This window comes from Aquarana catesbeiana, linkage group LG06 (genome assembly GCF_042186555.1).
Source record: "Aquarana catesbeiana isolate 2022-GZ linkage group LG06, ASM4218655v1, whole genome shotgun sequence".
Lineage (NCBI taxonomy): Eukaryota > Metazoa > Chordata > Amphibia > Anura > Ranidae > Aquarana > Aquarana catesbeiana.
Window position 1 is genome coordinate 365976688 of NC_133329.1, and position 25540 is coordinate 366002227.

Sequence of the window (25540 nt, forward strand, 5' to 3'; positions counted from 1 at the left end):
CTGTTGATTTACTTTCCATTTTGTTAATTGATAAAAATAAACTATTAACACTTCTTTTAGACAAAGCATTCTTCATGTACAGCATTTTTTCACACCTGCCAAAAACGTTTCCACAGTAGTATATATATATATATATATATACACATAGTACATTATATTCTTTTTTCTAATTATTATTGGTATTATAATAATGTTGTTGTGACAGGCCGGCATTTTAATAATGCAGACATAAAGTATACAGTATCCAAATATTTATAACACTCTGCATTCCCTTAGGACGGTCAGCTCACTGATTCACTCACTGACCAGTGGCTGCGTATAACAAATATAGAAACAACAGGCCTTCCACAATGCACAGACTTCATTTATCCCAACTGCAAACGCATGGGAGTTCATTCATCCTGACTGAGGTGTGTCAACAATTTACACTGTTGCAGTCCAATCACTGGGGGAGGTGAAACTGAGGAAATGCTTGGTCCTGCCTGCAGCAGAGTGATGGCATAATTTCAGTCTAAGGAAAGACCCGCTCAAGGACTGCTATTTATTATAGAAGATGTACAGTATACAATATGTATATATATATATATATATATATATATATATATATATATATATTGTATATCATTTTATGATGAATATTATTATTTTGTTGTTGTGACAGGCCAGCAATTTATTAATGCAGACACAACGTGTGCAGTATTCGAAAGGTCCACTTTAAACATGTATGCTAAACTGAACCACAAGTACAGTACATGTTTATGCATTCCCTCAGGAGTGGAAATTCACTGATTTAGTCACTGACTGGACCTCTTTTTACCTCAGACATTTCAGTAATGGCTGCATATAGCAAATGTAGAAACAACAGGCCTTCCCCAATGCAGAGAATTCAGGTGGTTTTTACATAAACTCTCAGACAGGAAAACCTATTTTTCTAGTACGTAAAAAAAAAAGTCACTGAAATAAAATGAAACTAGGTTAAACCGTCTCCAGGTTTGCAGACATATTTTGAAACAATCTGACCTAATTTTGCCATATGGAGAATTTAAGAAGCAAGCATATAGGGGTGAGGAGAAATCACAGCAGGGACGTAGGCCCCGGCCTTGCCCTAGACACAAAACAAGCTGTTACTTAAAAAAAAATCCAGAGGATATTGTGGTCATTATTGACCGGGGTGCAATAAAAAGAGAACTGCTCAGGAAACTGTCACCGTACAAAATGGCCGCCGCCAAACAGAAGAATGAACTTAACACTTTCTAATGTGTCAGGGCCACATATTTACTGTGGACTGTAGCAATAGGAAAAATAATTTCCTAATGGCGTTGTATCCAGTATATAACCATGGGTTAGGCCCCTTTCACACTTGTTCGACTTGTCTTACGACTTGGGACTGCAAAGTCGCACGACAAGTCGTTCCCCATGATTTCCAATGACAACCATTCATATTTGTACGACGTGCTGACTTCAAAGTAGTCCCTGCACTACTTTGGTGTGACTTTGATCCTACTTCAGCCTATTGAATATCATTGAAGTCGGATCAAAGTTGGATTGCCATTTTAACTGATCCGACTTTGGCATGCGACTTGTGCTCTGATGATCCTGAAGGGGAGCTCCACGCCAAATTAAAAAAAAAAAAAACGGCATGGGTTCCCCCTCAAAGAGCAAACCAGGCCCTACGGTCTGGTATGGATTTAAAGGCATACATTTCAAGTCTCCCGTGAGGTGGGGGAGTCTCCCTCATTTCTGCGGGCAGCTCCCATACACCCGCAAGCGCCTCGCAAATTCCTGGGAATGATCGATGCGGCGGGGAACAGCTATGAACACTGATCTCCTTTGGATCGATTTTTAGCTGACAGTGATTTTTAGCTGTCCTGTGATAACTGAGCAGAGTAAACTGAGTTTACTCTGCTCAGTTTATGAATGAACATCTGTCTCCTGTTCATTCATCTTTAGTGCTGGGAAAGGGACTGGGGAATCTGTGTCCTCAGTCCCTTTGTCTGTCTCAAAGGGGAGATGTCAGGGTTCTGTTTAGACCCCTGACATCTCCCTAAAGCCCCCCAAAAAACATAAAAAAAATATTGTAAACAAAATTCTAAAAAATGAAAAAGTGTAAAAAAATAAAATAAACTACTGACACCACTCTCCCCTGCCCTATTAACACTGTCCACTGCCCGAACCCCCTCCCCCCAAAAAAGCATTGTGAGAAACAATTAAAAACAAATTTAATTGTAAAAAAAATCATTTATTAAAAATAAAAAAAACTACTGACACCGTCCACTGCCACATACCACCCACTCCCCACCCCCTTCCCCAAAAGCACTGTGAAAAAATATTGAAAAAGTGATTTAAAAAACAAAAGACAAGTGTGTCTTGCCTACAGTCAAGCATGGTGGTGGGAGTGTCATGGTCTGGGGCTGCATGAGTGCTGCCGGCACTGGGAGCTACAGTCCATTGAGGGAACCATGAATGCCAACATGTACTGTGACATACTGAAGCAGAGCATGATCCCCTCCCTTCGGAGACTGGGCCGCAGGGCAGTATTCCAACATGATAACGACCCCAAACACACCTCCAAGACGACCACTGCCTTGCTAAAGAAGCTGAGGGTAAAGGTGATGGACTGGCCAAGCATGTCTCCAGACCTAAACCCTATTGAGCATCTGTGGGGCATCCTCAAATAGAAGGTGGACGAGCGCAAAGTCTCTAACATCCACCAGCTCTGTGATGTCGTCATGGAGGAGTGGAAGAGGACTCCAGTGGCAACCTGTGAAGCTCTGGTGAACTCCATGCCCAAGAGGGTTAAGGCAGTGCTGGAAAATAATGGTGGCTACACAAAATATTGACACTTTGGGCCCAATTTGGACTCTTTCACTTGGGGTGTACTCACTTTTGTTGCCAGTGGTTTAGACATTAATGGCTGTGTGTTGAGTTATTTTGAGGGGACAGCAAATTTACACTGTTATACAAGCTATATATATATAATAAAATATTTACAAAAATGTGAGGGGTGTACTCACTATTGTGAGATACTGTATATATATATATATATATATATATATATATATATATATATATATATATATATACACACAGTATGAATAATCACTCCCCATGCCAAATTTAGCAGTGCCAGTATGCGTAACTGGACAATAATTCTGTGCCTATTCACTTATTAATGTCATTAATGTCAAATAACCAACCCATGCTGGCGCTGCTGAATTAAGCCTCGGAATCTAGGCATTAATGACCTCTGGTCACAAAAGAGTTAATGACAAACTCACCTGGGATTTTTATTGTTTAAACTTAGTGCAATCTCATTGACAGCATGTGGGTGAGACATGACCATGTTGAAACCATACTGCAAAAAGAAGAATAAAAACAATTCTCACTATAAACACGTATAACAATTTACAAATCTGAGCCATACACTGACTATACACCATTGTGTACCATCTTTTTACTTAATGTGAACCTGCCCTAAAGCAGTATTAAACCCAAAAGCAAACATTTATTATTTTGCAGCTTACCAATTTTCAGATGTGATGGCTGCATTTGTTTTCTTTTTTAGGCTTTCTTTTCTTTTTTTCCCCCTAGTGATCCTCCAGTTAGTAGGTCTGTTGTTTTTCAAAAGAACAAGCTTTCTTGCAGCTGTTTCAGTTACAGGGATGAAACAAACCACTTACCACTTAAAAGGGATGCTTACAATGATCAGTTTTATTTATTTATTCCTGTAAAACCTTTATCCCAAAATGCAAATAATGTTTGTTGTAACTGATTATAAAGTGTGCGATGGAGTTTGGCTCCAATTTGTTAGTGTATTGAAATGCTTGTAAATCTAAAGCCCCGTACACATGGGCCAAATGTGGGGCCGCATCAGCTGGTTCAATAGAAACCGTCCGACATTCAGACTGTGTGTACTGCAGCCGGTCCTACGAAAGGCGGCTGTTCGGCCGGTTTCTGTCAAAGGGGCATGATCGAAAAAGGACTGCTGACCGGAGTGTTCCCGCAGGGGTGGGGTGGGGTTACTGTCAGGATTTTTTTTTGTTTAACCCACCGGGTTGAATGAAAAAAAAAAAAATAGCAGTGTGTATTAGGCTTACACTTCTCTCCACCCCCAGGATGACAATTCTGCTGCCTGTTGTGCCTCCTGTGCTCCTTCATCCACAGTCGGGGCACATGCCCAATATGACGGTGGGAAGGTCTCCCTGCTTTCAGAATAACCTCTTGGCTGAACGGAAAAAAAAAGGACTAATGTATGGAATGCCTTACAGTGTTTGCAAAGGAAATTTTTTTTTTTATTAACTACTTCCTGCCAGCCATACACACATATGTGGCCTCTCGGTGGTGGGGCTTTAATGGCGGGAGGCCACATATATGCAGCCCTATGTAAACACAATACTGTGCTGAGAACACACGACCAGCACAGTAACCGGTAGGTACCACAAAGCTCCCGATGCATACTTGCGTTTAGGAGCTTTCTGATCATGTGACCGCTGCGGCTGCCAATCACAGCGGTAACATGATCAAAATGCGCGATTCCACTTCGCGGTATTTAGAACCTTTTAAAAGGTGAGGAGGCGGCGGCAGGAAGGGATTAAAAAACTAAACATGTTAAATTCACCTGCTCTGTGCAATAATATTGCAAACAGCAGCCCCAAACCTCTTCTTCTGGGGTTCCACACCAGCGATATTGGCTCCACTTCTTTTCTATCTGCCCCCCATAGCAAGCGCTTACTATGGGGGCAGACATGTGGGCTCCATTCGCAGCTGGGCTGTGTGTGCCCACTGACACGCACAGTATGGTTTGGCCCTTTCTCCCACTCTGTTCACAGGATTTGACTTACAAAGCAAAGAGCAGAGCTGCTCTCAGCCAGACTTGTAAGAGCAGGGAGAGGGGTGATACGACCGGTGAACATTCACAGCGCTAAAATCGATGCAGGACTCAGGTAAGTATTCAAAAGGGGGATAGGTTAAAGTGTTACTAAACCCAGGACCCTGCATTTACTATATCTGGTCTCCCACAGTACACAAAACATGGAAATGCAATTATTTTATTAAATATAAACTGCTAAATACCTTTTCTCATCAGCAGTATATAGCAGTCCTGTGACTTCTATCAGTGTCCAGCCAAGCACTGGTTATAGCTTGTAGGAGGAGTTTTCTGACTGTCCCATGAGGCTGCAAGACCCCTGACCCTCTGTCTGGACAGTGATGATTGGCCCTGCTGCTGATCACATGCAGGAAAAAAAAAAAAACCTCTCTAGCAGTACACACCAAACTGAGCATGTGCAGCCTGACTCCATAGACTCTGTGTTATCAGGACATTATTAGGGGACAGTGGAAGGAGTGGAGGATCAGAGAAGACAGGATCAAACAGCCTTTTTTACACAATGCGGAAGATTAACCCCTTAGGGTCCACAGTGAGTATAACAAGCATTCTTTACTGCATATACAGCAGTGTTGCCAACCTGCCAGATTGAAATTTACTGACATGACACCCAAAATTTACTGGCAAAGCCAAGTTTTTACTGGTATTTCCAAAAGTTACAAAATTACAGTTTTAAGTGCAAATTTCAGTACTTAGGCTACAAATAAGTACAATATGCAACTGGCAATGTGATTTAAGGTAGATATTAAGGCAAAAAGCATATTTTATTCTATTCTCAATATAGTAAGTAAGTGGCTCAGGGACAGGACTCAAGGGCAGGAAATTCGAATGGGCGCCCATGAAATGGACTCTCACAGTGTCACTCACAGCAGTGTGCAGTAGCATAGATCACTGACACGTCCCATCCTGAGTCACAGTGACAGTCTCTCTCCGTGCCAGGTGGTCCTCTCAGTCCCCTCCAGTCCAAACAGCACTGACAGCTCCGCTCCTGGCTTGCCTTCCTCCCGTCCCGCAGACCCACACACGAGGCTCTGGTCGCTCAGCTCGGCTTCCTTGCAACATGACGTCACACGACACGCTCAGGATCCATCTCCGCCAGACCCGCCCCCCGCCGATACCACCAGAACACTCTGTAGCCGACACTTGGATGGTCCTGGCCGGCTCCGGACCCAAGCTGCGCATGCCCAGTTCTGAATCAAGCGTCACAACCATATTTTTTACTGGCAACCTTTTCCTCTTACTGGCATTTACTGGCAGGAGAAAAGTGCCCATTTTTTACTGACTGCCAGTAAAAATACTGACAGTTGGCAACACTGATATACAGACTGATTTTACTGTTGTGGGTTTAGTAACACTTTAAGGGCACAGCACAAGGCAAAACATTTTTACCTTAACACTGGGAATGCATTAGGGAAAAAATGTTTCACCTTTAGAACCACTTTAAACACACAAATAACAAGACAAAAAAAACAGGTACTTCACATATGATCATCTGTCAAAGTTCTCTTCCAGCACAAAAACACTCTGTAATGCACACAGTGACTTCTGCTCCTGGAGTGCTGCTTAGACCCCCCCCCCCTTTTATTCCTCTGGATCCCCTTATCGGTCAATATGGTTGCCCATCACAGCTATGGACGAATAGGGAGGTGCAGAGGATGGAGAAGAAATGATCATGTGTGAGTTTAGGATTTAACGTTGGTTTTATCAGTTGTAATAGCTAGTTTTTAAGAAAACTCTACTAATAATTTTCCGGATTAATGTGCCCTTTATTTCCATTTCCTCAATGGTGCAATCTAGGGTGAGAAATCCATACCTCCCAACTTTTTGAGATGGGAATGAGGGACACCTATCAGCAAAAGTATGCCGGAATAGGACACACCCCTTTGCCACACCCCCTTAAAGGAGAATTGTACAAAAAAACAAGATTGGTTAAACCCACAAGTGCTTTTTTTACCACTACTATTCCTTTATATTGGCTTTTGGAATTTACAAATGCAGCAATTTAGAAATCAGATGAAAGGTTTAGCGCTGGAAAACACTTTTTGAAAGATAAAACGTGCATTTTATATACAACTATATAGATCAGACCAAAATGAGGGACAAATGAGGAGGAAAGAGGGACAGAGGGACATTGCTCCAAATCAGGGGACAGTCCCTCGAAAGAGCCAAGAAAATCATTAACACGAGTGTCTTATCCAAGCTCAGCTTTCCATCCTTGCTAATGCACTTTATATATTCTTTTATACAATCCACTAGAGGGCACATGACTCTGCATATCCATGATCTACTCCATGTAATGAATTGGCCATACAATTATACCTATACTTGGCACTCAGGACTAGTGACAATGGCAGCTCAAGTAAAAAGCTGAGTTGTCACAGCCTTGTGGAGAATACAGCATATATATATATATATATATATATATATATATATATATATATATATATATATATATATACCTGGCATGGTCCCAGAAAGGCGAGGGAATCCAGTAGTGGTCAAATATCTTGTTACTCTGTCCAAATCCGAACAATCAGTTCTTTCTATGTCTCCATTGAAGAATGATACAAACATAGGTGTGCACAGGTGTTTACTATGCTTCAGTTTGTGAATAAACAGGAAGCCACTAAGCACAGAGGACTTCCCATTCATTCACTGTCCCATGCAGCTGAGGCTTCAGAGAAAGACATGTGTGTTGAGCTGTGGGGTAAAAACCCTAATGCAATAGGCTACACACATCTATGGATACAAAGTAACATACCTGGTAATTCATGATCGCCCGCAAACACATGATACAGACGTGGACGTCGTCCTTTTTGCTCACTAATCTTGAGTTCTTCAACGTCCTTCTGCTAGGCAGAGTATTATACCTGAAAGACAAACATGTTATATGTGCAGGACCGAATTACACATGACAGTATAAGAAAATTACAATGAAATTCCCAGTTTACAATATTTATGTTGCTGAGAGACTGAAGGGTTTTAGGAAAATCCCACCAAGTCGAAAAATACTTTATTATTATACTTTATTCTTATATATTTATTTTTTCACAGCATCAACATTTTAGTAAAGAATAGGAAAATCCTTACATTTCCTTGTTTACATTAGACAGGCAAGCAACAAGCAAAAAATACAATACAAAATTAATATAGTATGGGACTTTGTATATACCACAAAAGTAATGGCAACTTGAATTTAAAAATTTAAAAAAAATCATATAAAAAAAAAAAGCATAAAAAATCATGGATATCACCATGTATCAAAGCATATTACATATCTTGGGCATATGTACAGTAGCAAGGTTGACGCGTTTCACGGAAATACCGCTTCCTCAGGACCTCTTGGCCTTCCTTGTATTCACATTTAGCACAGTATAAAGTTAAAACTACAAGTGAGCAGAATTTGATTATGATTGTATCAAATAGTGTTTATGTTATTGACTTGATTATTAATTTGTATATTCTGCTCATTTGTAGTTTTAACTTTACACTTTGTATAATGTATTATTTGATACAGAGTGATGTCCATGATTTTTATAATTTTTTTGATATTAATAAAAATGTAAATTTTTAAATTTAAGTTGTCATTACTTTTGGGGAATATACAATGTCCCATACTATATTCATTTTGTATTGTATGTAATCAGGGATGATACCCTCTGAAGTAGTATAAGGTGACGCTAGTATAAATGAGCCCTAAGGGCTCTTTCATACTTGTAGTGTCCATAGAGTGATCTGCATTTGGATCTCTTTTCAGAGGGTATTTGAGGGATGGTGAGGAGGCATTCCACACCATCTCATTGTCTGATTTAACCCTGTAATGCTGCACTACCATACCCCAATTGTATGCATTGTGTGTGGTTACAGTGTGGTCCCACTGAACTGAATGGGCGGGTTTGACAGGGGGAGCCGCTTGTCAACCTCTGCACCCTGAGGTAAAGATGCCAAGGCTGTGAAGCAATGCATCGCAGCCACGACATGTCTGCACCTCTGTATGTCTGTATCGGTACAATTCAGGTGGGCAAACAGAGTCGGTAAAACCACAGCTCAGCCGCCTGTTTTTACAGGTGGTTGAGCTGCTGTCAGAACAGTCCATCCATCTCACTGGTGTGGATTGAGGAATCTGTTAGTAGTTTTTGGTTAGCACTCTTGCTGAACAAAAGTAAACTATGCCCAGCTAATGTGTTGTACAGAAATAATAAATAGTAATGGGAAATGTTATATACTGTAGGCATGTGGTGAATTTAATCAGTTAACGTGTTCACACCAAAGCATATGCAAAGCACACCAAACCCACGTTGCATGTTAACATGATATATACTGCTCAGCCATTCATTCTTTATTGTTTTTCAACATATACAGTAATAACTGAAGCTATAGTACACTACAAATCCCAGCAGCGAGGGCTGGGCATGGCATTGAGGTATGCTGCATTGTCAAAAATAGCTCATGTGGGGTTCTTTTTCCAATAAGATATACTAATATACACTATATTACCAAAAGAATTGGGACACCTGCCTTTATATGCACATACAGTAAACTTTAATGGCATTTCAGTCTTAGTCCGTAGGGTTCAATATTGAGTTGGCCCACCCTTTGCAGCTATAACAGCTTCAACTCTTCTGGGAAGGCTGTCCACAAGGTTTAGGAGTGTGTCTATGGGAATGTTTGACCATTCTTCCAGAAGCGCATTTGTGAGGTCAGGCACTGATGTTGGACTAGAAGGCCTGGCTCACAGTCTCCGCTCTAATTCATCCCAAAGGTGTTCTATCGGATTGAGGTCAGGACTATGTACAGGCCAGTCAAGTTCCTCCATCCCAAACTCATCCATGTGTTTATGGATCTTGCTTTCTGCACTGGTCCAAATCATTTGGTGGAGGGGGGATTATGGTATGCAGCTGTTTTTCAGGGGTTGGGCTTGGCCCCTTAGTTCTAATGAAGGGAACTCTTAAGGCTTCAGCATTCCAAGACATTTTGGACAATTTCATGATCCCAACTTTCTGGGAACAGTTTGGGGATGGCCCCTTCCTGTTCCAACACGACTATGGATGAGCAAGTTTGGGATGGAGGAACTTGACTGGCCTGTACATAGTCCTGACCTCAATCCGATAGGACACCTTTGGGATGAATTAGAGCGGAGACTGTGATCCAGGCCTTCTAGTCCAACATCAGTGCCTGACCTCACAAATGCGCTTCTGGAAGAACGGTCAAACATTCCCATAGACACACTCCTAAACCTTGTGTACAGCCTTCCCTGAAGAGTTGAAGCTATTACAGCCGCAAAGGGTGGGCCAACTCAATATTGAACCCTACTGACTAATGCCGCGTACACACGGTCGGACTTTTCGTCTACAAAAGTCCAACGGACGCCGACGGACTAAAGCTGGCTGGTAATCCGATCGTGTGTGGGCTTCTCCGGACTTTCAGCAGACTTTTTCAGCCTCAAATCCGACGGACTTTAGATTTGAAACATGCTTCAAATCTTTACGTCGTAACTACGACGGACCCCGAAATCCGCTCGTCTGTGTGCTAGTCCGACGGACAAAAACCCATGCTAGGGCAGCTATTGGCTACTGGCTATGAACTTCCTTATTTTAGTCCGGGGTACGTCATCACGTACGAATCCGTCGGACTTTTGTGTGGTCGTGTGTAGGCAAGTCCGTTCGTTAGAAAGTCTGCTGCAAGTCCGCCGAAAGTCCGCCGGAAGTCTGTCGGACAGGCTGTCGGACTTTTGTAGACGAAAAGTCCGACCGTGTGTACGCGGCATAAGACTGGGATGCCATTAAAGTACATGTGCGTGTAAAGGCAGGTGTCCCAATACCTTTGACAATATAGTGTATATATACATATAAAACAAACAAAGCAAGCACCATTTAAAACATAGAAATGTAGGACTGCTGAATATATTTGAACTGCTTTAGCAGTTGTCCTTATAAGAGCGAGTAGACAGCCTGCGGTTACTGTCTATCAGAGCCTGGGAAATTACTTAAGTGTCATAATGCTACATAAGCCATGTAATTACTAGGGAAGCATTTGATGCCTAATTCATCCTGACACTCTCTCTGTGCACTTACAGCTTGTTTGCACATTTGTCTTTAAGGTAAAAAAATATGTCCATGATCATGAGCGGTTTAGGGTGAAATGTGATCTTTAAGGGTCTTTAGGGACAGACACTGTTTCCTATTTATAATAGCAATCCCGATGCAGAGTAAAGCTGCACCTATTAACTGTCACAGGAAACAAAGCCTGATGACATTCGCTTCACTCTTATCCAATAACAAATGTCAGGGAAATTACATCATTTAAAGGCTTAAAGAGCGCCGACCACCTGGATAATGTTATCCGTGTGACAGGAGAGCCTTAAAGCACAGAGTTCATTTTAGTCTCGAGAACACCCTAGAACGCCCAGTTGGACTGTCAATGTGCACCTATGTATTGGCCAGAAGGATACTGGGGTGGGCGTACCCAGTGAATACAAACTGCGGATTCAGGAGCACTTTCTGTGGACTAAAACAAAGCCACAAAAAGAATGTTCTTGTAAGTATATGCTTTGGGTTTCTCCAGAGGTTGCTAGGGGTTCCTCGAACAATGAGCAATTTCTGCCACTGAGATAAGTTCCCACTGACACCAATAATCATTTTAGCTATTAACAAGGTAGGAAGGGGGAAGGTCATCCCACTGACCACAGATGTTAAGCTGGCCAAACACAGTTATGCCAGCCATAGACGGTTTGAAGAGATTTGAACCATGTATGGGCAGGCTGAATGTATCCAGTTGATCGATCGATCAACATGGGTACAACTAGCCTGCTGGATTTTACTTGCGATTATTGCTAGTGGCTGTTATGGCCGCTAGCAATAATCACTGCCTTCTTCCAGCAGGGAAAGCTTCCCCCGTGATTGCAACCCGAGGTTGCAGGAAAGACATTTGCACCGTTTATGGCCTGCCTTAGTTTTCTTTTGTTGAGCCAGCAGATTGACTGAAAAATTTCCAACATGTCCCTTCAACAGAAGTCAGTTAAATAGTTGACTCCTGTTGACAGGGGGAGGACACCAGCTGGACCAGCAACATTTCAATTAGTGAATGGGCAGCTTAAAGCAGTTCTTCACCCACAAATACTGTAGCCTGTGACTTTTACAAAAAAGGACACTTACCTGTCCAGGGGTCCAGCGCTGTCCCTGGCCTCAGCATGTTAACTACAGGTAGCCAGCTGTGACAACTTGAGGCTTCACAGCTGGCTACCCACTGCAGAAGCGAGAGCCGGGCTGCACATTGTGGATGGTCCTGCAGCCTTCTGGGACCTGTAACATGTCCTAGAAGGTTATGGGCAGGAAGGGGGGAGGAGAACTTCTGGTGGATCTGTCTCGGTATTCCGACTGGAAGTGGAAGCGGGTACCTGTTGAAACCACACCATCAAAATCGAAACAGTCCAAAGTTAGTAGAGGAAGGGGGGGGAGCAGAACTTCCCTTTTTGGGTGAAGTTCTGCGTACACTTGCTTCGGCTTCAACACACATTAACGGCTAGTTTACACTTCAAAACAAGGACAGGCTTTGTTAAAGCTCTCTGAACGCCAGTCAAAGCTCCTGTCACTAAATAAAATGGTTAGCTTACAGTCCTGTTTACACCTTGCTTTTGCTTTGCTTCGGCTTCGCTTCAAAAATTATACCCCATGTAGCTTTAGTGGTGCTTCTAAGCGTCTTCAAAGCCTCCATAGAAATCTATGGCAAAGCTTGCTTGAAGCCCCACCGAAGATTCATCAAAGCCCCACGAAGCCCAACCAAAGGCTTATCGAAAGCCCCGCCGAAGCCTCAGCAAAGCAAAAGCAAGGTGTAAACAGGACTGTAAACTAACCGTTTTATTTAGTGACCAAAGCTCTTGCTGGCGTTCAGAGAGCTTTAACAAAGCCTGTCCGAAGCCTTGTTTTGAAGCAAGTGTTATTCCTTTTGACCATCACACTAATGTTATAATCCTGTAAACTTATTTCACCAGTTCCTCCATGTTAAAAAGTTTGATCATGACTGTTTTATATGGTCAGTCAACCCCTAAGTGAATCCTATATACATTATCCTCTATATTATTTTTATCATGCAGTATTCATAAAACACCAGCAGTATACACAGTGCTGTATAATACACCAGTTCAAAACAAGACCTGGGAACAAATACATGGCTTTTAGTTGGAATGGTGTCCTCCTGTAAATTACACCTAGCTTGACTTAATTTTACTAATGCAATAATAATAGTGTGTTCATAATTATAAATATTTAATGTGCTTAGAACTGCGCATATAACATTTTCCTTCCTCAGAGATGCTCCATCACATTAATAATTTGGGAGCTAGATGTCATTCTCTTGCTGATTAAAAATATGATTTTGATGTCTGTCAATGGTCTGCGAAAAGTGACTGCAGAAGCTCCAAGCCCACCACCAGCCACCAGAGCAACATTCCCTGTAATACTGCCCCTGGCTGCATGACTTCATCCTCCCCTGTAATGTTGTGTGTCCTGCTGTGACCGCTCATTACACAGGATTCAGCCTTGTATTGTAATGGCTTCCTGAGATGTAAACTGACAGAGATATAGTCTGTGGAGATGGTTGGAGGAAAGCCACAATTATAGTTGAGTTGTTTAGGTAAGGCAGCCCATAGATAAGTCGGGCTATAACCGCCTGCACTTATCGTGCGGGGAACATTTGACAGGGAGGTTGTATAGAAGTCAGTCAATAGACCAACTTCCCTGTCCATGCATGGATCGAAATTTGGCCAGTCCCCGCTGAACCAGCCAAATTTTGATCCATGTATGGCTAGCTTAACACCCTTGCCTATACTAACCACTTGAGCCCCGGAAGAGTTTACCCCCTCATGACCAGGTCATTTTTTTCTATTCGGCAATGGACTACTTACCTTGTCTTTCTTTGCTATTCGGCACTGCGCTACTTTAACTGGTTATTGTGCAGCCATGCCCACATAAAATTTCTATAATTTCTTTATTACATAGATTTTTTTTTGGTCGTATTTGATCGCCACTGGGTTTTTCATTTTTTTGTGATAAAAATTAAAAAAGACTGAAAATCTTGAAAAAAAAACAATATTTTTTACTTTCTGCTATAAAACATATCTAATGAAAATGTGTTCATAAACTTTGGCCAAAATGTATTCTGCTACATGTTTTTAATTAACAAAAAGAAAACCAATAAGTGTATATTGATTGGTTTGCAAGAAAGTTATAGCCTCTACAAACTGTGGTATATATACTGTAATTATTTTTTTTTTATATATATACTACTAATGGCAGCGTTTAGTGACTGATAATAGGACTGAAACAAACTGAAGCTGGGGGGAACCGACTAAGGCCAGCCATACATGGTTCGAAACTTGACCGGTTCAGCAGGAACCACCTGAGATTCGATCTGTTAATGGGCAGGCTGAATGTACCAAGTTGATCGATCTATCAACTTGGGTACAACCAGCCTGCTGAATTCTCTTGCGATAAGCGGCTGCTGTAGCCGATAGCAATAATTACTGTCTTCTCCCAACAGGGATGACTTCCCCCCCGCCGGGAGAAGACAAGGGTCTGGCAGGAGGAATACCCACATCAACACTGTCTTTATTGATAGGGGAATCAAGCAAATTTCTTTGCTGCAACCACTGCAGCAACCACATAGATCCAGTGCAATTTTGTGTTGTTCAAAAAAAGGGTTCTGTCAGGAAAGGCATAGCCGCACAGCAGGAATTGCATGGCAGGCACGCACGTTCACAGTGCGTCGGCGTGTGCATGCGCGCACAGATGCGCCTGTCACCAACATTAGCGCCAAAGGGGCTATTTAAAGTGAGTGCACCAAAGACTCTTTGCTGTTTGGTCTGCAGCTTCTGTGTGTTCTGACCTGTTATCTGTGCTGACCTCTGATTTTGATCCGGCTTGTTCCCTCTAACACTGTCTTCTTGATACTCCGACCCCGGCTTGTTTTGGACTTCTCTTCTGCCTGCTGCTCTGCTGATCTGCCCTAACGTTACTGACCCGGCCTGCCTGACCCTGCATCTGCTCTTCCAGCCTGCTACGGCTATGCTCTGCGTATTGCATCCGGTTCCTGCTGCGATCTCAGCCTGTCAGAGTTCTGGTCTGCCTAACCTTTACCGGTCTGCTTGCTGCATATCCAGCCACGGACAACCAGCTATACTGAATACTGGACTGATCCTAGGCACTCCTACGTCACTGTGCTTCTTTGGCTGCTGTCTCAACCTCAGTGGCCCACAAGCCGGTGTGGTACGAGAGGCTCTCCTCTACAGGTCAGGCTCACAAACCAGGTACGTGACAGGTTCTGAGTGAGTTTAGTGCAGAGTGGTGCAATTTTTAGAAGTGGTCTCCAAATTGTGGCCCAGGGGCCAGATGCAGCCCTTTGCTTGCATTTATGCGGCCCTTGAGACACTATTCCTCCAACTGACACCAATGATGGGACACTATTCCTCCAACTGAAACCAACCACGGGACACTATTTCTCCAACTGACACACTATTCCTCCAACTGACATCAATGATGGAACACTATTCCTCCAACTGACATCAATGATGGGACACTATTTCTCCAACTGACACACTATTCCTCCATCTAAAATTAGTGATAGGACACTATTCCTCCAACTGACACCAATGATGGGACACTATTTCTCCAACTGACACACTATTCCTCCAACTGACACCAATGATGGGACACTATTTCTCCAACTGACACACTATTCCTCCAACTGACATAAATGATGGGACACTATTCCTCAAACTGACACCAATGATGGAACACTATTCCTCCAACTGACACCTATGATGAGACACTATTCCTCCAACTGACACCAATATTGGGACACTATTTCTCCAACTGACACACTATTCCTCCAACTGACATCAATTATGGGACACTATTCCTCAAACTGACACTAATGATGGGACACTGTTCCTCCAACTGACATCCATGATGGGACACTATTCCTCCAACTGACACCAATGATGGGGCACCAGCCCTCCAACTGACACCATCAATGAGATACTATTCTTCTAAAACCATGATGGGACATTGTTTAATCCCATGGATGCCAGGGCATTTTCTCTCCCACTGATTACAGTCTGACCCCCCTGTTCTCTGCTTCAGGGACAAATCTGGCTCAAATTTTTGCCTGAATTCGTACCTGAAACTGAGCCAAAGACGCACAGGACCTTTGTGCAATTCACTCAGTGGCCACACTGGAGATGTGTGAACTGGTCCCATATAAAGCCAGTCACAATCTCCTGCTATGCCAATTGAATGCGGGGAAACCCACATCTAATTCTCACTAGTGTGAACCCAGCCTAAACTGGCCCTTTGTTTAGAAAGTTTGGCCTAAACCAGCATTTAAACCTTGTAGTGTGGCCCCATTGCAAATAAGGATTTTTACTTTTTCTGGAGTTTGATTTTAAGCATTTAAAATATTTAATTTTCTTTAACCTTAACAGTCCACCTCTTGAGCATAGGGGAGTGCCATAAAACTGCTTTTCCATCCTGTAAACCAAGGGTTTCCAAACTTTCTACACAAAGGGCCAGTTTACTGTCCTTCTGATTTTAGGGGGGGCCAGACTGTAACCAGTGGGAATAGAAAACACCCCATCTTTGATATCAGGGGAAGAAATAATTGGTGTCAGTGGGAGGAATAGTGCCTCATTGTTGGTGTCAGTGGCAGGAATTATGCTCCATCGTTGGTGTCAGTGGTAGGAATTATGCTCCATCGTTGGTGTCAGTGGTAGGAATTATGCTCCATCGTTGGTGTCAGTGGTAGGAATTATGCTCCATCGTTGGTGTTAGTGGCAGGAAAAATCCATTATGCCTCAAGGGCCGTATAAAGTTAAGGAAAGGGCCGTATTTGGCCCCAGGGTCAGAGTTTGGAGACCACTGGTTTAGGTCTAGGTAACGGGAAAAGCAGTTTTACTTACCAGATCCTCCGCTCTCCCAGCACTGAACTGTTTCTTGGTGTCCTTACGTCAAATGCAGGGCTATGAGTCCTGCACTATTCATTGTGTCATCAGGGGCATCTGATCATTAGAGAACAGGGGAGAAGAGGCTGTAAGGACTGGCCTTGCAGCCCGGAGGATCCTGTGGGAGTTGTGGATCTGATCAATAAAACTGCTTTTCCCGGTACCCTAGATTGTTTAACCCTTGCCGTGAGAGACAACCCCATTGCAAGGGTGGATTTTTACTTTCCCCAGAGTTCAACTTTAATTGTTTTTATGTAAGCACCTGGGCAACTAAAACACTGACTACATCCTGGCGGGTTCTGAGGACTACACAGTAGGTTCCAAAGGGCTGCATGTGGCCCCCAGACCACATTTTGGGCAACAGGGGTTTAAAATCTTTTAGAGATCTAACAGGTTAAGGCTACTTACACACTTCTCCACTGCAAAAACATGATAAAAACGCATATACCTTTTTGCGTGAAAAAAGAACACGTGACTCAAAAACGCACCCGCACCTGCATTTTTGGTGTAGTTTTTGAGTCACATGTTCTTTTTTCACAGATGCAAAAAGTTTAGTTTTTTTCTATTCCTGATGCGTTTTCTATTCATTTCAATGGTGAGGTGCCTTTTTTTAACCACACCAAACATGCATCAAAAATGCAGCAAGCAGGAATGGTCAGGGGTGGGTAGTGGGGTCCCCAAGGGTTCTTTGCTGGGACCAATCCTGTTTAATTTGTTCATGAACAAACTGTAAGACGGGATAAACAGTTCAATCTCTGTATTTGCGAACGATACTAAGCTAAGCAGGGCAATAACTTCTCCGCAGGATGTGGAAACTTTGCAAAAAGATCTGAACAAATTAATGGGGTGGGCGACTACATGGAAAATGAAGTTTGATGTAGAAAAATGTAAAAAAAATGCATTTGGGTGGCAAAAATATGAATGCAATCTATACACTGGGGGGAGAACCTCTGGGGGAATCTAGGATGGAAAAGGACCTGGGGGTCCTAGTAGATGATGTAATGCCAAGCTGCTGCTAACAAAGCAAACAGAATATTGGCATGCATTAAAAAGGGGATTAACTCCAGGGATAAAACGATAATTCTCCCGCTCTACAAGACTCTGGTCCGGCCGCACCTAGAGTATGCTGTCCAGTTCTGGGTACCAGTCCTCAGGAAGGATGTACTGGAAATGGAGCGAGTAGAAAGGGCAACTAAGCTAATAAAGGGTCTGGAGGATATTAGTTATGAGGAAAGGTTGTGAGCACTGAACTTATTCTCTCTGGAGAAGAGACGCTTGAGAGGGGATATGATTTCAATTTACAAATACCGTACTGGTGACCCCACAATAGGGATAAAACTTTTTCTCAGAAGAGAGTTTAACAAGACATGTAGCCACTCATTAAAATTAGAAGAAAAGAAGTTTAACCTTAAACTACGTAGAGGGTTCTTTACTGTAAGAGCAGCCCGGATGTGGAATTCCCTTCCACAGGCGGTGGTCTCAGCGGGGGGGCATCGATAGTTTCAAAAACTATTAGATAAGCATCTGAACGACCACAACATACAGGGATATACAATGTAATACTGACATATAATCACACATAGGTTGGACTTGATGGACTTGTGTCTTTTTTCAACCTCACCTACTATGTAACTATAACTTTGAAAAACACAACGGACCCGCAATTGACCAGTGTGAAGAGCTCCATAGGATTTATTGGTCATGCACTTTTCTTCTGTTTTTTGTTAAGCAAAAACAGAAGAAACACTGATCATTGTGAAAGGGACCTAACTGCTCCGTGTTGTGTATAGGCCGGCATGGAATCTGGTGACCAGAGTTCATACTTGGCTTGTTTTCTGTTTTTGGATTCTATATCCCGGATTTCCCATGTCCTATTGCTGATATCTCTGGTGAGAAGCTCAGGAGACGAAGTGGACAGAGCAAACATTAAGAAATCATTTTTGCAAGTGACATTTGGTAGAACAAAGAAATTGTTATCTCATAAATTATAATGACCGCTGTGTCAATAAGGACTGTAATCATAACCGACTAATCTGTAACTGAGAAATAGTGATAATGACATTACATGGCAATCGTTCACACTTTATCATGCCGATCCAATCACTCAGCAATGACTGAGGGTGACGTGTTCTTCCTGTGTAGAAGTATCACCATCAGACATAATTCTGTATAGAGAATGACACAGACATTCCTAGAAATCCACAACCCGCTGAGTCATAAACACACAGAATAAAGGAAGAACTGGATAAAGTAGATGAGAACCCAAAACTAGATGACATTAGGACTTGTTAACACCGCACAGTGCGCATGATTGTGCACATACCGCGCAGGCACTGAAGTCAGAACGCATGCTGCCATTCACCGCTATGGCTCCTCATCATGCATTGCAATGCTTTTTTTTTCCCTGTTTTAAACTTTTTTGTAATTTAAGCTTTTTGCTTCTTTAACAGCATATTTCGATGAAGCGCACTGTAGAATTTTTTTTTTTACACTGTGAATAAGCCCTAAAGCTGGCCATAGTAAAATTTTGTTTGAGCTCCTAATTGAAATTCCGAAGGATTGTTCATCAGATAATTCACTCTTCTCATTGCTAAGTCAACTAATTTAGTTCAGAAGCCCTTAAGCCGTTCTCACTGCTGCCTCCCGGCCCCCTAAGTGGATCTAAGTTCTGGGAGGTGGAGGTGGGCATTCTGATCATGTGACCGCTGTGATTGGCAGTCACATTGGTCACATGATCAGGGTGCTCCCAACTCCAAGTATGCATCCGGAGCTTTCCGGTACTCCTTTGTTACTGTGCTGGCAGCACGCTTTCAGCACAGTAAAGTGTTTACCTAGGGCCACATACACTATATTGTCAAAAGTATTGGGACACCTGCCTTTACACGCACATGGACTTTAATGCATCCCAGTCTTAGTCCCGTAGGGTTCAATATTGAGTTTGCTCACTCTTTGCAGCTATAACAGCTTCAACTCTTCTGGGAAGGCTGTCCACAAGGTTTAGGAATGTGTCTATTGGAATGGTTGACCATTCTTCCAGAAGAGCATTTGTGAGGTCAGACACTGATGTTGGATGAGAAGGCCTGGCTTGCAATCTCCGCTCTAATTCATCCAAAGGGTGTTCTATTGGGTTGAGATCCGGGCTCTGCAGGCCAGTCAAGGTCCTTCACCCCAAACTCGCTCATCCATGTCTTTATGGACCTTGCTTTGTACACTGGTCCAAATCATTTGGTGGAGGGGGGATTATGGTGTGGGGGTTGTTTTTTAGGGGTTGGGCTTGGCCCCTTAGTTCCAGTGAACGGAACTGTTAAGGCGTCAGCATTCCAAGACATTTTGGACAATTTCATGCTCTCAACTCTATGGGAACCATTTGGGGATGGACCCTTCCCGTTCCAACATGACTGCGCACCAGTGCACAAACCAGGGTCCATAAAGACATGGCTGATCGAGTTTGGGATGGAGGAACTTGACTGGCCTGCACAGAGTCCTGACCTCAGGTTGATGTGCGTGTAAAGACAGGTGTCCCAATACTTTTGACAATATAGTGTATGTGCGGCTGCTCTGCGTTAAAGCCGACCCGCCAAGAGGTTGCATATATGCACCAGGTCGGCAAAAATGGTTAAAATTTAATCTGGCTCACTCACAGTAAGGGTTGAGGTGCAGTGAAACCCTGTGGTTGGGCTGCATTTTTACCTCCCCTCAACTGCTCCGCCCTTTAGCTGCTAAGGCAGCAGTCGGGGGTATACACATGTCATGGCAGGAATTATACCAACTATCACTTAAACTGAGAATAGGGCTACTCTGCAAATGCACCCCAACCGTGTGTAATGCAGCGTGCTACTGAGGTGATCGAGGAGTTAAAGCAGGCAGTGAGGTGGCTGTACAATGACTCCTCACCACCTGTCAAATGCTCTCTGAAGAGCAATCAAAACAGGGATTGCTCTTTAGAGAGCAAAGCAAGTATGAACAAACCCAAATAGAATCTCTGACATATTAAACACATTTCTTTATGCCTAGCGCATGTGCATTAAAATATGTATGTTTATTCTCGAATAAAAATCACATTGTATCTACAGGTTACTTTATAATAAGTTTTACCTGTAGGTACAGTAAATAGCTCCTAAACTTGCACTCTTTAGGAGATATTCACACTGCATGCAGCCAGTGATGTCACCGCCGCATGTGCTCTGAAGGGACGGCATACCTGTGCCGTCACTTCAGAGCTCTGTGATGCGGTCTGCGACTCCTGTGCTCATGATGTCATCGTGGCTCGGCCAATCAGATGTCCCGAGAACATGAACCCAGAAAAAGGACCGGGTGAAGATGGAAGCCCTGTCAGCGGTGACAGCGTGCCTCTGGGGGGCTTCGTTCTTTATAATGTATGTGATGCATACTAGCACATTATGCCATTGCCTTGCAGGGAATTAAAAAAAATTAAAACTGCATTTACTACCGCTTTAATCTACTAAAGAACTCTGTATTATTAATTGTCATGTTTCTCTTAAAAAAAAAAAAAATCAGTTTTAATCTTTATTCATTCTTCAGCACTGCTGGTTTCCTGCAGCCTCTTTCAGTCACTTCAGGTCTTCATGCATTTGCTCAGGCCTCCACCTTCCTAATAGAAACAGCAGTGGACCATAGCTGCAAACCATAGCTGTAGGTACCGCCACTTGTAGTCTCTACCAGGGATGCATGTGAGACGGTGACAATGTAGGAGCACAACAGAGACAGATGTCACCCTATAACAAGACATGCATAAACAAGAACCTTCATGGCAGGATCACTGGATATTCTTTGAATAAAGACTGCAGATTTACAAAGACTGAAAATCTTTTATATAAGATGAACATGTTAATGTATATATGCGATTTAAATGATTAGGTTATGAACACTGCAGCAGAGGCGGCTCTTATTAGGCAAATAAGGTGGTCACCTTAGGCCTCACGCTCACAGGGGCCTTGCGCCCACCTAATGCACGTAGCGGGTGCCGTAGATCTTGATCTCTTGATCTCCCTACCAGCAAATGACAGGATTAGGTCCAAGAAGAAGACCTCCTTCACCCCCCTGCTCGAGCCACCGCTGAAAGACTCGAGGGCTCTCTGTTTCCTGACCATTCCCCCTCCCTCCTCCTGTCAGCGGGAGGTAGCAGAACAGCAGGAGATCAGAGCAGCTGCGGGCCCTTCCCCCCTCTCCTCCACTCTGCGCTGGCTATGTTTCTTCCCCCTCCTTCTTATTGGCCAGGGGAAAAAAAAAAGGAGAGGAGGATTGTGGAACATGTAGTCCCGACGGCTGGACATTGCAACCCTAAGGGAAGAAATTGCAGCCCCCAGCATGCCCAGCTGAAGAGGAGGGAGAGCCAAGAGCCATGGAGAGCTATTGGGGAAAAGCACCCAGGACTCAGAGGGAGAGTATTGTGCTGGTAGAACTTTGTCAGAGATAGAGAGAACCCTGCTGTACTGAGCCACCAGAGGGAAAGCCACACAGCCTAGCACCATCCCTGGTGAAGAAAGGAACAGAATAATTTCCATAATACAGATATACCTAGTGGAGTTGCCATGGCCAACACAGAGTGAGCTAACTCCTGATCAGAGGAACCGTTGTTGCTGGATCCTCAGGTCTGGTGAGAGGGCTGGTCGGCCATTATATACTGCCATCCATAGGAACTGCCCACCTTGTTATTCCTTGGCTCTAATACTGCCTGCAGGCCCCATTCACAGCTGCAACGTGCACCAATGATTAGAGATGAAGATTTAGGACTAAAGACTGCCCTATAACTGTAGCGGCCCCAGGGCTATGGCCGGCACTACCATAAGGTGGCTTAAGCAGTCACCTCAGGGCGCCAGGATAGGGGGGTGGTAAAATCCGAATCCCCAGCCACTTGCTGAAGATTCTGATTTTTACAGTGCTGCACGTGTTTTGTTTTTTTTTCCTCACTCCCAGCCGCTATAGCAGCTAGGAGTGTGTGTACTTTAGTAAAGCCTACTGTCGCCTTTCATGTAGAAGCATTACAAGCGGCTGTGAAGCCACCTATCACTTCCACCACTGCTGCAATGTGCGCTCCCCCCCACCATGTTTACTGGGCACCACTGTCCCACCTGCGGGCCCAATGCTGTCATGGCTGGTGGCACTGGGAAGGGTAGCGGGAGCTCAGTAGACCTTTGTCCACTCAGCCTCCCTCCTGTACACAGCCTGGGAAGTATCATGTCCGACGTCACTTCCTGGACCGGAGATAACTAGAAAAAAATCCTTGCACCAGCCCTGCGCAGGGCCCAGTTTGTGGTAGCCATTTAAAGGGGAACCCCACCTTCTCTCATTTCTTCGAGTGCACTCGAAAACCACTAGGAAACGGCTAATCCTTTAGCCACGTTTAGAGAACCGTTGTGTTGCCAAACACTGATTTACCTGTTCTCGTATTGATTTTTATGCTATTGCTATAGAGCTGTTTTTATAGATCTATTTGTTTACCTTTATTACCTGAGGACAGTTCTAATCTGCTTAGTGAGCTGCACTTTGTCATTTATGCAAGTTCTTAATTATAGTCAACTAGGGTTTACCACTAAGCAGGTGTGTACTCGTTTATTGCCTATATCCTACAGTAAGGTGAAAGGTACTATATGCCGGTGTTGCTATGTGTGTCTTTAGTGATTCAATCAACCAGGTGTGTCAGAGGGTCAGATGGTGCTCTTGGAGTGGAAGCAAAGAACAGGGAACCTAAAATTACCAAGTGGCTCCTTCAGAGTTAGCACTACATGCATTACCCCAGTTTTGAGGGACAGGGGACCTTAATGCTGCTGTGCTCAGGCAGCGTTAAGAGCCCTATCTCACTTAAGCATGCCAAACATCTGATTTGCAGCATTTTTGCCTAAGGCCTCAGAAAGCATAAAGCCGCCTCTGCACTGCATCATAGGAAACAATCAAAGGTGTACCCTCTATTAACTACATTATACAGTGGAACCTTCGTTTACAAGTAACGCGGTTAACAAGCGTTTTGAAAGATGAGCAACTTTTTTTTTTTAATTCTGACTCGGTTTGCAAGTGTTGTCTCGCAAAACAAGCAGAATTCAAGCTAATTGGCGGTGCAGTCCCACATTTGGCCAGAGGTGCGGGGGCACCGGGGACACTCAGAACGGTTTGGAGCCGTTCGGAAATACTCGGAACGACTCGGAAATACTCAGAAACACTCGAAAATACTCTGTTCCTGAGTGTTTCCAAGCCTTTCCGAGTTCACCCGTTCTGAGTATTGAAGGCTCTCCGGCGCCCCCCACCTCTGGCCACATGCGGTATTGCATGTAATAGAAGTCAGTGCGGAACAAATTATCTTAGTTTCCATTGACTTCTATGGGGAAACTCACTTTGATATGCGAGTGCTTTGGATTACAAGCATTCTCCTGGAATGGATTAGGCTCATAATCCAAGGTTCCACTGTAACTAGAAAAATTATGCACCCAACCCCTTTCACTGCTAACAGGCCAGCCTATGTCCTCCTCGGTTCCCTGCTATCATCTGGGTGCCAATGTCCTGGAGTCCACCCTGGCTCAACTGTAGTCCACCATCCAAGTAACAGGCCGCACACTAAAGACGTGCAACTCTAGCCATGGATTATTGCAATGATAGCAAATCGCTCACTCCCACTCAAAACCATGCCCCCAACATGTTACATCCACAGCAGGACTTAATCGTAGGGATCATGGTTCCCCATGATTAAAGTATAACTAAAGGCAAAACTTTTTTTGTTAGTTTTGGATGGAGTAGAGAGAGATTAGAACACCTGTCAATTTTTTTGCTGTCTGTGTCCCCATTAGGGAGATTCACCCTCTCTATTTGTCCTGTTTACCATTATCAGTGAAAGTAAAAGAAAATCCCCAAATTTTGGGTTGTCCTCAGAAAAGTAATAGAGGGGAAATGTTCCAATGGGGACACTATTTCTGGTGACCTGGTGGTCCGCAAGGAATTACATTAATTTGCAGGGATTTCCTCTCAATTCCTGTTTGGCTATGGGACAGGAAATGAAGGGAAATCTCCGCAATGGGACACAGATGGCAAAAATAAATATGACAGGGGTTATAACCCTTCCTTGCTCTTTCCAAAATTAAAAAAAAAAAGTGCCTATAGTTCTACTTTAAGCCCTGCAGGGGTTGAAACATGTTAGAAGCATCAGCTTTGGGCGGGAGGGCGCAGCGTGCTGTCATTGCAATAAATCTTGGCTGGAGTTGAACGTTTTTAGTGCCCTCTTATTTGTATGGCAAAAAAAAAAAATCAGCTATCAGGTTAGTGGTGTGACCTGGGCTCATTCACATCCTCTGATCGGGGAACTGGTTAATATCTATAAATCTGCCCTGTAGACTGCCGTATATCCCCACACAGGAAAGTGTACATCTGCCAACACATACATTTCATCCAGCTATATCTCCCCAAGGGAAACTGCTGATGTGTTTGATAAATGAGGTTCCATTTCTTAAATATATCTCAGCTCAAATGGACTGCTGAATTATACATTCTAATAAGTCTTCTGTGTGAAGGTGGGATGGACCCCATTAATCCTTCACCAAAAAATGTATATATATTTTGTATTCTATATACAGGAGCCACACTTCCTTCATTATGGAGAGAAATGAAAGGAGGTTGGAAACTAAGCAATGAGCAGAATATTATGTTTCGGTGCT

At 43.4% G+C, this 25540-nt stretch overlaps 1 protein-coding gene across 8 annotated transcripts in view; it reads right to left on the reverse strand.

Annotated features, from left to right (window-relative positions):
• FMNL2 (formin like 2) overlaps positions 1–25540 on the reverse strand; it is a 342363-nt gene that overhangs the window by 85081 nt on the left and 231742 nt on the right. For all 8 annotated transcript variants that reach the window (XM_073634147.1, XM_073634145.1, XM_073634151.1 and 5 more), the window contains exons 7-8: positions 7647–7755; positions 3279–3355 (exon numbers count right to left, since the gene is read on the reverse strand). In XM_073634147.1, the coding sequence (XP_073490248.1) occupies positions 3279–3355; positions 7647–7755 (186 nt within the window). The remainder of the gene's footprint in view (positions 1–3278; positions 3356–7646; positions 7756–25540) is intronic.